At 40.3% G+C, this 17569-nt stretch overlaps 1 protein-coding gene, 1 non-coding gene and 1 pseudogene across 2 annotated transcripts; 2 read left to right on the forward strand and 1 right to left on the reverse strand.

The window, feature by feature from the left end:
- Positions 1–856: 856 nt before the first annotated feature.
- LOC112562715 lies at positions 857–4379 on the reverse strand. The gene is made up of 5 exons (XM_025236147.1): positions 4097–4379; positions 3085–3285; positions 2712–2816; positions 1838–1994; positions 857–1683 (listed from the first exon to the last, which is right to left on the reverse strand). Exons 1-5 carry the CDS (start codon positions 4238–4240, stop codon positions 1367–1369), a joined length of 924 nt encoding a protein of 307 aa, XP_025091932.1. The 5' UTR covers positions 4241–4379; the 3' UTR covers positions 857–1366.
- Positions 4380–9085: 4706 nt separating this feature from the next.
- Positions 9086–9294, forward strand: LOC112563430 (annotated as a pseudogene).
- Positions 9295–16836: 7542 nt separating this feature from the next.
- On the forward strand, positions 16837–17036 carry LOC112563434. The gene has a single exon (XR_003099054.1). It is a non-coding gene; the product is annotated as a U2 spliceosomal RNA (small nuclear RNA).
- The last annotated feature ends 533 nt before the right edge of the window (positions 17037–17569 follow it).

Genomic DNA, 17569 nt, shown 5'->3' on the forward strand with positions numbered 1-17569 from the left:
ATTGCCACGAAAAGATGGAAAAAGATTCAAAATTTTCTTTTCATCAGTACACTTTTTTTATATCAAAGTCCATTATTGGTGTCTGTATTTTGGTGGGTTTTTTTTTTTTTGGTAAAGCACTTTGATGGTGATGTAAAATTCTACATAAATTAACTTTATTATTATATTTAAGTTGGTGGGCGCAGGCATGTAAATGTTTACTGCGTTCTCTTCTTCCATAGTCCCGGTCTCTGGCACCACTCAGCCACGTTGACAAATAGACACGAACATCAGTGTAAGAAATGCAAGACTGACTCAAAATGACATGAGTAGTAGTGCTCGTGTTGAGGAATGCATATTCTAGGGTTTGTTTAGCAGTAATGCAATTGGTAATAATCATAACTTTTCAGCTGTGAGTGGCGCTTGTGTATGGTTTGGACAGGACTCTTTGGTGGGATGCCAAGTCAACCGATATAACCAAACTGTGGTCACTATTGATGTGCACGCCCAAATTTGCCCTCACCAGCAGAACCCAACCTTCTTTCACCCATATCAATGTGCTAGCTGCGCAAGGAGAGTTCATTTAGCGGCTACAGTGAGCCTTTTGCTAAATTTCGGGTTAAGCGCATAAACCACCAAGCTATGGCTTCTCTCCTACCACTTAAAAGTTTTCATCATTGGCTAAAAGATTTTAAAAAGTGAGGACTTCTTTGGCTGTCTATAATAATAAACATAATTTATACAGCGCATGATCACACGAAGGATCACTCTCTCAGCATTTAATACGACCAGCATGCGATGGACAGGATAAACAACCCGGTAGACAATGAAAAACAAATATAGAAGATGCAACGAGAAATCATGAAAGCAAACTATATTTTACTTTTTGTAAATGTTTATATTACAGAAATATACTTTATAAATATAAATTTAATTCATTTATAGTGTTGGGATAGACATAGATGACTTTATAAAAGGCAGCGATAACAAAACCAAGAAAGAAAAATGTTGATAAGAAAGAGGGAAGGAAAGGAAGAGATGGGTAGACAGGAAAAAAAATCTTATTGCAATATATGTTTTCTTATTTCTATTTATTTTTTTTTTTTTTAGTGACTCAAAATGCTTTGTTTCTTTTTTGCCTCGTCTCTTTGAGCTTTTTTTTTTTTACCAAATATTTTTCCTCTTATTTTTCTTTAACTTCGTTATCTATTCTGAAAGAATATGCAAGATGGTTTCGCATGAGTAAAAAAATGTTTTGTTGTTGTGCTAGGCAGAGTTGAGGCACGGTTTCAATCAGTCTTGCAGGCCTCCATAACACTCAGAAACCGCGATCTTTTATCAAGAATGCAATCTACGTTTGACACGTTAGGGTGAAAGTTACAAAAACTCAGGTGAATGAATGTTGAAACCCTGTTGGCAGCTCTCTCGCCTCTTCATCTGTGCAGCTGCAAGCCTTTGTTTCACTCTCTCCACTGAAATCTGCCTTGTCGTCTATCTTGTCTTCCCTGGCCCCTGGTCCGACGATCTGCAGCGGCCTGCTCGCGGCGCTGCTGGCGGAACATCCGGCGTGACTCGCGTCGGAACTCGAGCAGTTCCGGAAGGCCGCTGACGGCGACCGGGCTCCTCTACCCAGTTCGAATAACCACAGGCGCAGGAGGGGTGTCGGTGCGTCGTCATCATCGTCGTCGTCATCATCTGGGGACACTGTTGACGCAGAACAAAATGGGTGTAAAATAATAAAATCCGCAAGGAATAAAAATTACGTCGATTAAAAAAAATGATGTTTCATCTCAAAAGCCACTTGCTCTAAAGGAATTTCGCCTGTTACAATAACTGTAGTAACCAGCTTTATACTGACCAGCTTCCACTGAGTAGTAAGTGACGTCACGGCTCCCACAATAACCCTGGCACATGCTTCTGGCAGCTGCTGACACACCGGAAGTGTTACTCATCTCCACGGCTGCGACGTTGACTCTCACATCGTCATTATTATCCGCGAGCTGAACGTTGGATAGCTGCGTACAGAAAAAATCTGGTCAAAGTTGGTGATAGAAAAACAGCTCACAGCACAACAACGTGTCAACAAAGTCGGCGGTGTATGGAGATGGGGAAGCATGCCAGGTTCGACAAAATGATAAGTACAAGTACAAGCTAAGGCCAATGGTTTTAGGGAACAAACATGCGAACGTTAGAACAACGTTCTCGTCGTCTGACAGTTCAGAAAGCGTTTGGCGTTGCGTGTTCTTTCCACTTCTTTTCGACAAGAAATAGAAACCCACATGCTTCAGGATCGGATTTCTTGAGCATTTTATTTAATCTTCTTATCTATCCTTAGATTGATTTGCCTTGTATACGCTTTAACTACTTCCATTCAGCCTTAAATTTTTTAAGCTATGTATTCACCAGATTTAACTGGCTTTTTTGGTACTTAAGTAAATGTAAAAAAATCTACTATAGTATCTCTTTTTAGCAAACATTTATCGATAAATCTCATTCCTACAGTCGTGGACTGGGTAAGCAAGTAGTTTGGCAATGTCAACTGTAACATTGTTTTCAAAATTCTTAGTGCAAATAAAGCTTCCATCAAAAAGTATTATTGTATGGAAAACCATTAATCAATTGTTTAGTAATTTAAGACAAGTAGGCATGCATTATTTAAGCCCATGAACTTTCTTTCTAAACTTTTTTAAGATGTGTGACACTAAAAGAGTTATCTACCCAAAGTAACTTACATTCAGACCCCGCAGTGACGACAGCAGGTCATCGTAGGTGTCCACGTCGGGTGTTAGGATAACGCACAAAGATCTCCTACGAGCGAAGACGCCATAGGCCACGATCTGTACACACAAACACACACACATACCCACACGTGTTTACAAACACTCAATATGTATACAAAAATTGTCTTTGATGCGAGCCACTTTCCCACGCTCTCGAACACACACACACTGTGTTTAACCTGGAATGATCATAATAATAATTCAAGAACATTCATTTACAATGTTTCATCTTCACATCTCATTAAAAAACCGGTAGTGACGATCAGGTAAGCGTAGGATAAGTGTAATACTTTAGGAATTTTGAAAAAAAAAAAAACTGACTTACTGGAGGAGACACGGAGTAGTCGTAGAGAATCTTGATGGGTCCTTGGCCCATCGGTCTGTTACCGCGAAGTCTGGACCACTTGTACACGGTGTTGTTGCCAGCTGGGGCAAAAGCCTCCACTTCCTCTGTTCGCAGAAGTCCATTTTCTTGGGTACTTGACACAGTCCATAAGAAGTATTCGCCTCGGGGATTGTCTCGAGTCTGAAAGTTGACATAATAAATGTTAGAGCACGTTTTCGCTGATAGGTAGTGTGTTCAGTGAGATTCAATGATAGAGCAGCACGAGTAGCAAATGCTCTGTCGTGTTATAAGGTAGTGGAGAGAAGAGGGGAAAGAAGATTAAAAAAAGGAGAAAAAAAAAGGAAAAAAAAAAAGGAGGAGACAGTCAGATACTAAAATATTCACGAAAGAGGTGGGCGTATAAATACGGGCACTGTGCGAAGCGAATCGTGGTTTTCAAAAAGAGGTTAGAGAAGGAAAAGAAGTCGCTCTCAGATTTCTTTCGATGATATGAAGCTTCACATGAACGAAGTCCACATGAGCACACTAGAGAGACCTACGGCTGTAGGGTGTCACCACCTAAAACATTTGTTCTGGGATCAGACCCTGACGGCAACGAACGAAGAAGAAAACACAGAAACGATGTAAGGAGTTGACCTAGTATTTCAAGTGCGTGGTTGCCAGGAAACAGCTGGCGCCAAGAGCTTGTTAACGAGATGGATTGTCCACGTGCAAAATCATGAGACTCTAAAACGAGCAAGCAGGTCAAGATATCTCTTGCCCTCGCCGGCGCCAGTAGGGCTGAATCGGTCGTCTTGGTGACGAGAGTCGCTTATATTCTGGCTTCTACTGGGTAGCTTTTGAATGCCAATGCAAGTCCCCCCTCCACAGTCACCCCTCTCTCTCTCTAGAAGTTTACCACCCACACAACAACCCTTCAACCACCGTTTCCAGTAACAACGAGCTATTTTCAGCTACAGGCAAAAGAATACACTAGTAAACACATGCTCACCCATCTGTGACAGCCGCCGTGATGACCTCCATGACCGCGACGCCCTTCTTGTCCACCTCGACCACCGCGACCACCACGACCTCGACCAGCCTCCACCGACGTTAACGCAACGACGACAAGAACGAGAAGAGCGAGGTACTTCATCTCTTTTCTCTCCAGGCTGGGGAAACGAAATGATAACACAGAGGGTCAGTTAACCACTTCGAGCTGCAAGAACTCGGTTGTGCGGGCAAGAACAGCGACGGAGGTGTGTACACGATGGTGGAAGTCTTTCTCGAAGGATGCGGAGACTCGGGTTATATAGGGGAAAAGCGTGCTCGTTTCTGACCTCTCGAGTGAAGTGCTCCGGATGTGATGATGCTGAAGCCACTCATGATCTCTGTGTATCGTCTGACATTCCTCCACCCAATCCTCAAGTGGAGGTTCACCACCATCCCGCCCTTCAGCCACTGTTCCTCAGCACAAGCGTCTTAAATATAGTACAGATATACTGCACCAGATACTTCCAAGGCTCGCATTGCAACAAGAAGTTTTCAAAATTTGTACTCCGATGTAACTCTTTCAATCAGATTAATTACAAGACAACAAGAGGAAAGCTCGCTATACGATCACACAATGTCAGCCAAAAGACAGATGTACCTCCGCAGAAACGTTATTCTGCCAGAGCTTGTTAAACGTGTGGCTTAGCACATCACTTTAATTTTTTAAAACTTTGAAGCCACAAATTATATGCCCACCTATAACAACAGCATTTTTTTAAACGGAAAATAGGAGAGTATAGTTCTTTTTCTCCAATCTCTTCAAACCCCACTCCCTCTCTTCAGAACCTCTTCAATTTCGTGTGCGCACAAGATATTCTCTATTAGGACTTTAGGAGCAACACGTCACACACACACATTGGTGACAAGGACAATCACAACAAGTTGAGAAAAGAGAACGGAAATCTCGCTAAAATAACCAGTGCATGCGCTGGCCTACAATGGTGTCTTAAGAACGAACGCCTCTCACGTGCCTTCCTGTCAGCTGATCCCGAGACGAAATGCTAGCTGCCTGATATCGCAGAAGCAGGCACGCGCACGGACTGTCGCGACACTGGAAACTTCTCTGGTGCTCGTGGCCACTTGTCTGTGGAACTGCTCGAGCTGATGGTTGATATGCACGCGGTCTTATGGGGCAGCGCGTGATGCATTAGTCGATGCAGTGATACCTCTGCTTGTTTATAGAACATATAATAATAATAATAATAATAATAATAATAAAGTTTTTATTGTGATTTTTCAATGATTACTTACAGCCCTTTATAGAAGTGATAGACAAACCTTTCCTCATAAGTGGAATCACAAACACCATGTACCCATATTCGCATGTAACATAGTCAAGGTAAACACAGACGCAGGTTATGCACGCTCATGGTCAGGACAGGCTCGCAGTGAATTATAAGTATCTGTTCTGAAAACCTTTTTAGCATACCATATTAATGTGACTGTATATTGTGTGGAACAACATGCATGGTTTTCTTACATACTCCCAAATTTATAGCTAAAAATCTCCACAAAGAGACATTTTTGAGGGGATTGGGGAGGGGTTCATGTTTTACATCACTCCCTTTATTGTCTGCAAAATTTTACATGGTGCGAGTTTTTGTTTGACTCTCATGTCGTGCTACCCTACAATTTCCGAGGTGACTTTAGTATCAACAGTACGTCTACACTCTGACAAGACAGTTGTACCAGAAGTAACAGCATGAGCAGTGTATAGAGTCTTTGTTTGACCACTTCTTCGCAGTCTGAACTTTGAGATGTACATCTAGGGTTGGTTTCCGTTCAGTAGACACTCGGAATCTTGTCCAAACCATACACAAGCTAACTCACAGCTGAGGTATGTCCAAAGACCGGAAGTTGCATCGTACATCAGTGGCTGCAGCAGAGGTGTTGTGGTTATACATCCTTACATCTCTTCCCTCTTTTTCCGGTCTCAAGCTTCGATCGTCATCAATTCTCGTACATGCTGGGATGTAGTGGAATTGTGTTTGTTTTAGTACTACAAGTACGACAGTACTGTTGACCTCCTCGATCGCTCCTCACGAAGCATATAGGAAATTGTTTTCCGATGTTATATCCTTACAGACAAAGCATCAATATACATCCCACTCTCACTCTCTCTTCACCACTTTGAACTGGTGCTGTGTAGAAAACGTAATGTCTAGTTTTAACAATGATTACCTAGAGTAGGGACAGTCAACCGTGAAGTGGGCAAGCTGGCACCACAGTGGCCTCCGACTGTTGCGACAACCGTCTAGCTACCTCGTTCAGCCCCCTTGCCAGTCGGGGCAACGAAAACATACGCCACCCGTTACGTAAGCGGCCTCGATTCCCAGGCTCACATAGACCGTACATGTAATCACGAACTACATGCCGAATATATCGATACCCCTTATGAGGAAAGAAAGATAAAAGATACAGAGAAAGACAAAAAAAAAAAAAAAAAAAGTTTGAGAATTCAGTTGTCTTTATGTGTCATTTGCGCTGTTCATCCTTCTATCCTTTATGTATTCTAGTTTGTCTGTTTGTGGAGAATACATCCAGTCCTAACCCTGAAGGTATGTTCACATAGAAGTTATTTCACTTTAGCACTCAAACCCTACAGCAAGGACTGGTCGGGTGAGGAAGACATTTTATTGCCAGACTAGTCGGAGGTGCCTGTGATCTCTACCCGCCTTTTGTGCGGGTAGTAATTGGAGACGATTGGCCGCTAGCAGTCCGCACATATACAATCTGGGAAGTAATCTGTAAATGTGCAATAAAATCGAAAAAGGAAAGTAAGAGGGCAGAGCTTGTATAGACACCGCTGTTAGTTTGGCTCTGGTGTGGTTTGTTGAATTTTGGACAACCCAACGAAAGCGAGTAAGAGAGGGAAAAAGAGCAACAATAATAACAACAAAGTATAGTTTGCAACTGAAATTCATTTAATTTATTTGCACAGTTTCAAACACCTTACAGACGATATATGTCCGCTAGGACAACCAAAGATGATCAGTACATGTCCACCCATTTTTTGAAATCTTCACTTGGAGTGAAATCGAGGTGCACGAGACTGAATGTGTATGAACGTGATCTACAATGTCCATCACCTTGTCGTACTCACCAACAGACAAACATATGGCGCTATTGTAGTTTGTGAATAGGCTTTGTGTTACAGGTGTGAATTGTTGGCCATTTGTTAAGGTACGAACATATTGCACCCAAACACAGATGTACTATTTGTCAGTCACCAGAGGAATAAACTGAAAATATTGAAAATCATCATCCCTTATGAGTCAAGAAAGATATAGCGAGATAAAGACAGATAGACGAAAGCAATAAAAGTCCAGTTTTAAAATTCAGTTGTTTTTGTGTTTGTGGCATTTCCATTGTTCATCTTTTTCTTCCTTATTTTTTTCTCTATTTTATGGAGCATACATTCAATTGTCTGACAGCATGTTCAGTTGCAAACCGTTTCACTTTATCTTTCTAAACGCCAACACCAAGTACTCGGTTGAGAAAGACGTTTTATTGCTCGGTTTATTGCCTGTGATCTCGGGGCCAGGGTAGCAATTAGTGAAAACTGACCGCTGGTAAAAGTTAGCACTGTGTACTCATTCCTTCCCTGGCACAGGCGAAACCATTTTAAAACACGCTCACAAGAACATCGGAAAGACAGCGAGAGAGAGAGAACTAAGTTTTTAAAATTATGTTGGACATACTTGTGAACAATTCCTGTATGTACTCTTTTGTTATTACATTCTTTATTTCATACTGAGTGATTGTGTTGTAATGAGGTGTGGGCAAATGTGAATGTATGTGTATTCAGAAAGTATCCATTGCGCGACTGAGCCAACAAACGAAACCTTTACAGCGGTCAGCGGCCTCTAATGCACACACAATCTTCAATCACATCATTGCCACCAATGAAGTATTATTATGTAGACATAAATAACCATTATAAAACATTAATTTATTTTGAATATTTCCAATTATAGATTTTCATAAAGAGCAGCGTCATACACCATATATGTCTATCCTTTTATTACAAAATAGTAACGACTTCTATGTCGACTTCTATGGACTTCTATAGTCCATCAACTGTGCATTATTTCGATTATTTTTTTATTATAAACTCTTAAAGTTTTTTAGATGCAACAGAAATCATGCAGGTGTATATATGTTAGTGCAGTGACTTGCTGTAACAATACATTCTATGCATGTAGGTAAGAAATGAAGTCTACTTTTATTCTACTGTCTAAAGAATTTAGAGCGTTTTGTGGCGTGTGTGTGTGAGACCAAGTACACAGGGACTTAAAATCACATAAGTTGACTTCCTTCTGTTATTAAATCAGAGATCTGTGTATCTCTAAAGATATCGCGTATTAGCCAAAATATAATACAAATGAGAATCAAACCATCTGAGTATATGAATTATATCCTGACAGCAGGACGTATATAGGTTCATGCTGATACCGTTCTACGCAAATAAAACTTTGTACAGTGATAGCAGTAAATGTATCCTGAGAGTAAGTAGCAAAGTAAAACATCGCTCCTGGTCCAGAATAAGATCAAATGAGTATTTTTATATGCTTTTATTATAATTAGCCTGCCATCTCATAAATTTAGTAGCGAGCTGCTTCCCATGTACTAACACTACTGAAAATCTAGAGTTGTTTCCCTTTTACACTTTACGCTATCTTAAGTCAAAATATCATTGCAAAAGTAATTCTTACATTAAGGTATAAAGAATAATGTAAATAAAACTACGGAAGAAATAAAAAAAATAATAACACCCGCAGTTAGGAAATAAATTGCTTTACATTTATGCAAAACTTTTAAAGTTAAGGTTATTGAAATAGTATGTTGTGTTAGCAAACCTGAATATTACATAAAGCTAAATGCAACTGTTTCCGTGTTTCATTGTAGGTCGGCCATCGTTCGCACAATGGATACTTGGTTCTTTTAAACTGCTCTTAGGTACGCGATCTACGTAAGTGTCAAAACGATGACGCACAATACATTGTTCTTATCAGCCTGATATCCGATACGCCCCCCACACAGGGGGACTTCGATATTACACTGATTTAGAGAACAATACAGAGGGTTAGGGACTTGCTCCACCTCTGCCAAGGGTCGACCTGGTGATGTAGTACCTCCAGGATTGGCCAACTCTCCTCCAGGGGAGAAAAACAAATGAATGTTAGCTTTGAGAGTTAGTTACGGTGTTACTTCAGATTACCTCAGAAACACATTCATTCCTAGTCAATAAACGTCACCCAATCGAAAGCATTTAATTAGAGGTTGAAGTTGGCGACCTGACATCCTCCAACTGATTCTGTCGACTTTGCTTTAAATTAAGCAGCAATAAAACACAGGTGAGGGCATGTTTGGGCGTGCACATCAATAGTGACCACAGTTTGGTTATATCGGTTGACTTGGCATCCCACCAGAGTCCTGGGGTATGTGGAGGGAGGACGTCAGCTGGGTAAGTAAAAGATATGGCGTGATAACATTAAAGAGGGGACAGGCTGTCAGAAGGGAGGATTTCCTCAGAGGTGCTCAAGATCGGCCTCGATGGCGAGCTTTCACTGCTAATGCGTCTCATCATTAACGTGTATATGTAATACAAGTTCGTGGTCTCATTGCTTCTCTCTCTCTCCCTCTCTTGACGACTGGAGGGCCCAGAGTCCAGCCGGTACTAAAGTAAGTGACGATGATTTCGGAAACGTCAGTAAAATTATTTTTCCGTTATACATGTAATCTAATCTTAATTATTGCTTGTTTCATCTGCAACTGTTTAATCAAATGTGTTTTTGTGTACTAGTCCAGGAAATGTAAGATAGATGGAGTTGGGTAAGCGCACACTTTTTTTTCTCGCTTCGATGCCTAAGTATGAAAACCTAACACAGGTGATTATTATGATTGTGGAGGTAGCAACGAAGTGTTCTTTTGGAAACGATGACCGTTACCTCTCGGCACGTTCTGATGACGTCACAGAACAGCTCTTGTCTTGTAGAGTGGTTTCCCTTGGTGCGACTGGCGTACACAAGTTACAAATTATTTTTTAATCAAATTTCAGCATGCCAGAAGTGAGTTAATCATTATTACAATCAGTTCCGCTACCTGATTTCTTTTAAAGACATTAATAAAGCTTACAGTAAATGGAAATCAGTTTACTTTGTAAAAATTTTAGTTTTTAAATCCAGGGATATTTTGAACCTGACTACAGTTAGTAAACTGAGCTGATTATTCTTAATGAGCACTGTTTGGTCTCATGTAACAGAATAAAGGGAAAACAGGTCGACAGTTCCCATACACAATAGTGTACGATCAGTGTTTCTCTGGCTGAGAAATGGGCCGGTTAAGGGAAGTTACACTCCCAGCCCGGCGTGTTTGGGAAGCGTAAAGTGCATCGCCCCCTTGCGGGTTTTGGGAGAACTCACTCCCTCAGCCCTCCAAAGCCCCGCCCTAAAAACACCTCGCAGCCCTTCAAAGCCCCTCTCAGCCCTTGGTAAATACCACCAGACAAAAAAATAGACATGATTCATCAATTTATTATATACAAGCAGATATACATGGTTTTAATATTTATTTACAACAAAGAATTTGTCACAAAGGCCTGACCAAAAAATATACATTGCAATTTATCATATTCACATGCAATAAAATAAAAGGGTTTTAATATTTATTTACAACAAAGAATTTGAGCCTTCAAAGACTTCAGGCTAGTTGTTGCGAATACCTGACCCCCCAAAAAAAGAAAAGAAAAAAGATCATTACAATCTTCAAAACAATTTATCAGTTAAAAGCAAAAAATAAATATGGATATAATATTTATATACAACAAAGAATTTGTTGCGAATGCCTGATCCCGCCCCCCAAAAAATGAAAAAAATCATTACAATCTTCAAAACAACTTATCATATACATATACAAATACAAGCCAAAAAAAAAGGGGGGGGGTAATATTTATTTAAAACAAAGAATTTGAGTCTTTAAAGTCTTTAAGCTACTTGTCGCGAAAATACCTGATCAAGAAAAAAAAAAAAAAAAAAAAAGTCTTTACAATCTTCAAAACAAGCTCGAGCTTGTATAGACACCGCTGTTAGTTTGGCTCTGGTGTGGTTTGTTGAATTTTGGACAACCCAACAAAAGCGAGTAAGAGAGGGAAAAAGAGCAACAAAAAAAAACAAAACAACAAAGTATAGTTTGCAACGGAAATTCATAAATTTATTTGCACAGTTTCAAACACTTTACAGATAATATATGCAGGCCCGGTTCTACCTATTAGGCGAACTAGGCAACTGCCTAGGGCGCAGCTACCGAGGGGGGCGGAAAAAATGGCCTGCTGGTTTTTTTTTTTTTAAGATGAATAATTTTAGGGAAAAATGTCATTTTCACAAAATGATATTAGCAGGACACTTTTCCTCTGCTTGTAGACTGACCACCACGCTAGTTTCTCAGTACATGTATGACAGGAAAACCCCATTATCGCATTATCCCAGGGCGCACTTGAAGTGACCACAGCTAACCGGCAGGCAAGTAGAGGGCAGAGGGGCGGGGAAGGGCGGTTAGAGGGGTGCTGAGAGGGGCTGCGTTGGTGGAAGGCAAAGGAAGGCAAAGGACCGAAGGTGAAAGGCACCTTTTCCTCAGCTTGTAGGTTGACTTCACCACCGAGTTTCTCAGTTCATGTAGTGATGTAGTACAGGAAACCCATTATTTAACAGGGCTCACTTGAAGTGACCAGCTAACCATCGGGGAAGAAGAGGGCGACGAGGCGCGGAGGATAGACAGTGGAGGGGCGGGTTGGTGGATGGGACTCAGTGCGGACCCCTACGATGAAGTGGACCACATTCCACTAATACCAACCTCACCTTTCTTTCTTTTATCCTACTTTAGAAGAGGTTCCACACGTATGCATTGAAAACACTGCAGCTGAGATCAGGGACAACAACACTGACTTGAGTTTGCTACGCGAGTTTCTCTGTGGTTATGACAACTGTTTTATGCTCAGTATTGTTCACTCTTACGAACTTTCAACCCGAAGGAATTTAGCTAATGTCACGAAGGCGTTCTTAATTAATAAGAGTATGAAAGTCTTTAGCAGACAAACATCAAGGTAGAGCCATTTGAATTTTATAGCATATCTATTTACTGACACTGCATGGCCTGTAGTCTTGTAATTTACTGTTGTGACTCCATGGTCGTGAATATTTAACTTTCTTATTAATTCTTAAATTTTGTTCGATTGGGTGTATTACGCTTTAGTTGTCAAATTGTGTAATGTTTATTTTTATTATCTAAGAGTGCATCTGTTTGTCTACAGTTTGAATGGCTAGCTTGTTGTTATGCTTCATTGACAGAATATTTGAAATTGGTTATTAAGAGATAATGCGTACTAAGACCTACAGTCTATATACTTTTCTTGTTTTCAACAAACCCTATGCTGGACACCACGCAGTGTTGATCACTGGACTGTGTTTGGGGAGCTGCCCTGACACCATGATTTACAACTTTGCATTGTTAGTGTCCAGAAGACTCTCTCTTGACAGACTCTTTCATTGTCCGCCCACCTGTGAGGTGTGACTTTGGATGGGAACATGAGGTAGCTGGGTGGTCTAGATGCTGGAAGCTGTGATAGCTTGAGTTTTAGACCACACAGCAAAATAAGACCAGAGCTAGGTGCTACACATTTCTTGTCTCCATCAGTGTGCACTCCATAAAACCTTTTACACGAGTGTTTGAAATCCCCTACTCATAAGTGTAGGTGTGATTTGTGAGGCATGCAAGCATCCATGTGTGTATGATGCACGCCTGCAATTGAAAAACAGACGTACTTTTTCTTGACAAAAAGTAGTTCTTACTTATAAGTTATTAATCAAATCTGACAGCAAATTCTCGAAAAAGATTTAATTTTAATAAGCCATTCTTTGACACTTCTGGGTTCTAACGCCTCTGGTCGTAATGAGTTCTTGTAGAAAACCACTTTTCTACTATTTTTACAGACCCACAGGGTAGCGATAAATCTGTCACAGTTAATGACCAGTCGGATCAGATTAGAAGACTGGACAAAGAAGGTGGTGCAATGTTACTTGATAGTTGTCCGTGAGATGAGAAAGAGAGAGGAGAGAAAGATTGAAAGGACCTAAGTGGGGTGGTGGAGAAGGGTAGAGATAAATCTCTACCACTGTAAAGAAAGTCAGATCACATTACCAGGGCTGGACAGCCAGAGTGGGGAAGAGGTAGTTTGAACTTTTAACTTAAAACCCACAGGACGATGTCAAACCTCACTTTTCTGAGCGGCTGCAGACATCTCGTGCTGCTGTTTGAATTGACTTTGTAATCGTCTGTTTGGGTGCTTGGAGCTATCATCCTTACACAGCTGAGTCAGTAAACTAAAGGTTGTGAACTGCATTTAGCCATGCCAGACTGAACAGTGCTACTGTCCTACAGCCACTTCATGTACAGATAAGTTCGCATGAATTTTATACACTGTGACATAGCTGTATATAGTTTATTAACACGATTTATGTCTTTGTTTACATTAATTTCATTTCCTTATTTCTTATAGGGCTTATTTTGATTGTGTGGATGCAACGGGTTGCGATAGCGGTGGTGTCACTTTATACAAAACTGTTCATTGCACAAACGGGTCCGTGACAGTCTGGTGGTCTTTAGCACATCACAGTCGCGTTGAGTTCTGAGACAGACAGCCGCAACCATTACTGGTGATATTTAAGCCTGGCTTTCTTGTTTGAACTGCGTCCATTGAAGACAGATTTAAACAGATTCAGGAGCACAGTGCATTATTTGGATTTCTTTATGATATCCAAAGCATTTCTGAAAAACCAACGAAGGACATTCTACTATCTTGCGAGGTCTTGGAAAAGGCACTAATGCACAGAGACAGCAAAGACATTGAAGTGGAGGAACTCTGTTCTGAATTACAGGATGTGGCTAGAAGACTTCTCAAACCTAAAATGAACCCTAAAGAAGTCTTAACATTCATAATCCAACATAAGCTATTTGATATTGTGCCGAATGTTGTAGTGTCTCTCAGAATTTTATTGACCCTTCCAATTTCTGTTGCCAGTGCAAAACGAAGTTTCTCAAAATTAAAATTAATTAAAAACTATATGAGATCAACAATGTTGCAAGAGAGACTGACTGGGCTGGCCACCATATCTATTGAGCATGACTTGGCAAATGCACTCAATCTGAAGGAACTGATAACTCGTTTTGCACAGCAAAAAAGCAAGAAACGTTGAGGTTTTAAGCATCAATTTCATGACCAGGACTAAATAAATTGCAAAATAAATGATATAACATTGGTTCACTTTTTGTGAGGTGGGGGGGGGGCGCAGAATTTTTCTTTCGCCTAGGGCGCAACACAGCCTAGCGCCGGCCCTGAATATATGTCCGCTAGGACAACCAAAGATGATCAGTACATGTCCACCCATTTTTTGAAATCTTCACTTGGAGTGAAATCGAGGTGCACGAGACTGAATGTGTATGAACGTGATCTACAATGTCCATCACCTTGTCGTACTCACCAACAGACAAACATATGGCGCTATTGTAGTTGGTGAATAGGCTTTGTGTTACAGGTGTGAATTGTTGGCCATTTGTTAAGGTACGAACCTATTGCACCCAAACACAGATGTACTATTTGTCAGTCACCAGAGGAATAAACTGAAAATATTGAAAATCATCATCCCTTATGAGTAAAGAAAGATATAGCGAGATAAAGACAGATAGACGAAAGCAATAAAAATCCAGTTTTAAAATTCCGTTTTCTTTGTGTTTGTGGCATTTCCATTGTTCATCTTTTTCTTCCTTATTTTTTCTCTATTTTATGGAGCATACATTCAATTGTCGGTCCTAACCCTGACAGCATGTTCAGTTGCAAACCGTTTCACTTTATCTTTCTAAACGCCAACACCAAGTACTCGGTTGAGAAAGACGTTTTATTGCTCGGTTTATTGCCTGTGATCTCGGGGCCAGGGTAGCAATTAGTGAAAACTGACCGCTGGTAAAAGTTAGCACTGTGTACTCATTCCTTCCCTGGCACAGGCGAAACCATTTTAAAACACGCTCACAAGAACATCGGAAAGACAGCGAGAGAGAGAACTAAGTTTTTAAAATTATGTTGGACATACTTGTGAACCATTCCTGTATGTACTCTTTTGTTATTACATTCTTTATTTCATACTGAGTGATTGTTTGTAATGAGGTGTGCGGCAAAATGTGAATGTATGTGTATTCAGAAAGTATCTCATTGCGCGACTGAGCCACAAACGAAATCTTTACAGCGGTCAGCGCGGCCTCTAATGCACACACAATCTTCAATCACATCATTGCCACGAATGAAGTATTATTATGTAGACATAAATAACCATTATAAAACATTAATTTATTTTGAATATTTCCAATTATAGATTTTCATAAAGAGCAGCGTCATACACCATATATGTCTATCCTTTTATTACAAAATAGTAACGACTTCTATGTATTTATAGTCCATCAACTGTGCATTATTTCGATTATTTTTTTATTATAAACTCTTAAAGTTTTCTAGATGCAACAGAAATCATGCAGGTGTATATATATTAGTGCAGTGACTTGCTGTAACAATACATTCTATGCATGTAGGTAAGAAATGAAGTCTATTTTATTTTCTACTGTCTAAAGAATTTAGAGCGTTTTGTGGCGTGTGTGTGTGAGACCAAGTACACAGGGACTCAAAATCACATAAGTTGACTTCCTTCTGTTATTAAATCAGAGATCTGTATATCTCTAAAGATATCGCGTATTAGCCTAAAATATAATACAAATGAGAATCAAACCATCTGAGCATATGGAATTATATCCTGACAGCAGGGACGTATATAGGTTCATGATGATACCGTTCTACGCAAATAAAACTTTGTAAAGTGAAAGTAGTAAATGTGTCCTGAGAGTAAGTAGCAAAGTAAAACATCGCTCCTGGTCCAGAATAAGATCAAATGAGTATTTTTATATGCTTTTATTATAATTAGCCTGCCATTTCATAAATTTTCTTGTCGGCGGTGCCTGTGATCTCTACCCGCCTTTTGTCCGGGTAGTAATTGGAGACGATTGGCCGCTAGCAGTCCGCACATGTACAATCTGGGAAGTAATCTGTAAATGTGCAATAAAGGATATGGAATTATATCCTGACAGCAGGGACGTATATAGCTAGGTTCATGCTGATACCGTTCGACGCAAATAAAACTTTGTACAGTGATAGCAGTAAATGTGTCCTGAGAGTAAGTAGCAAAGTAAAACATCGCTCCTGGTACAGAATAAGATCAAATGAGTATTTTTATATGCTTTTATTATAATTAGCCTGCCATTTCATAAATTTAGTAGCGAGCTGCTTCCCATGTACTAACACTACTGATAACCTAGAGTTGTTTCCCTTTTACACTTTACACAATCGCAAGCAAAGTATCACTGCAAAAAGTAATTCTTACATTAAGGTATAAAGAATCATGTACATAAAACTACGAAAAAATATAAAGAATAACAGCCGCAGTTAGAAATAAATTGCTTTAAAAGATATTTAACAATTTTAAAGTAAAAGTTATTGAAATAGTATGTTGTGTTACCAAACCTGAATATTACGTAAAGCTAAATGCTACTGTTTCCGTGTTTCAGTAATAGTTGGCTATGGAATCAATAGTCTTGAATCCACGAAATATTTCACCTCCACAAGTCGCTCATACTGATCTTCCATTACTTGTTCTTATCAGCGGAATATTTCGTACGTCCCCCCCATTTGGGGACGTAGATATTACTCTGATTTTGAGAATAAGATGGAGGGTTTGAGGGACTTGCTCTATCTCTGCCAAGGGTCGTCCTGGTGATGTCATAACCTCAGGATTGGCCCACTCCCCTCCAGGGGAGAAATACAAATGAATGTCAGATTTAAAAGTTAGTTACGGTATTATTTCTGATTACCTCAACACATTCATTCCTAGTCAATAGACGTCACCCAATCGAAAGCATTTAATTAGAGGTTGAAGTTGGCGACCTGACATCCTCCCAACTGATTCTGTCGACTTTGCTTTAAATTAAGCAGCAATAAAACACAGGGTGAGGGACATTCCATATTTCGGAGTGCACATCAATAGATGGCCACTAGTTTTGGTTTATATCGGTTGACCTTGGCAATCCCACCAGAGTCCTGGGGTATGTGGAGGAGGGCGTCCGCTGGTAAGTAAAAAAGATATGGCGTGATAACATTAAGAGGGGACAGGCTGTCAGAAGGGAGGATTTTCCTCAGAGGTGCTCAAGATCGGCCCCGATGGCGAGCTTTCACTGCTAATACGTCTCATCTATTAACGTGTATGCAAGTTCGTGGTCTCATTGCTTCTCTTCTCCCCCCCTCTCCCGACGACTGGAGCCTTAAGAGTCCGACCGGGGTACT

This window comes from Pomacea canaliculata, linkage group LG4 (genome assembly GCF_003073045.1).
Source record: "Pomacea canaliculata isolate SZHN2017 linkage group LG4, ASM307304v1, whole genome shotgun sequence".
NCBI lineage: Eukaryota > Metazoa > Mollusca > Gastropoda > Architaenioglossa > Ampullariidae > Pomacea > Pomacea canaliculata.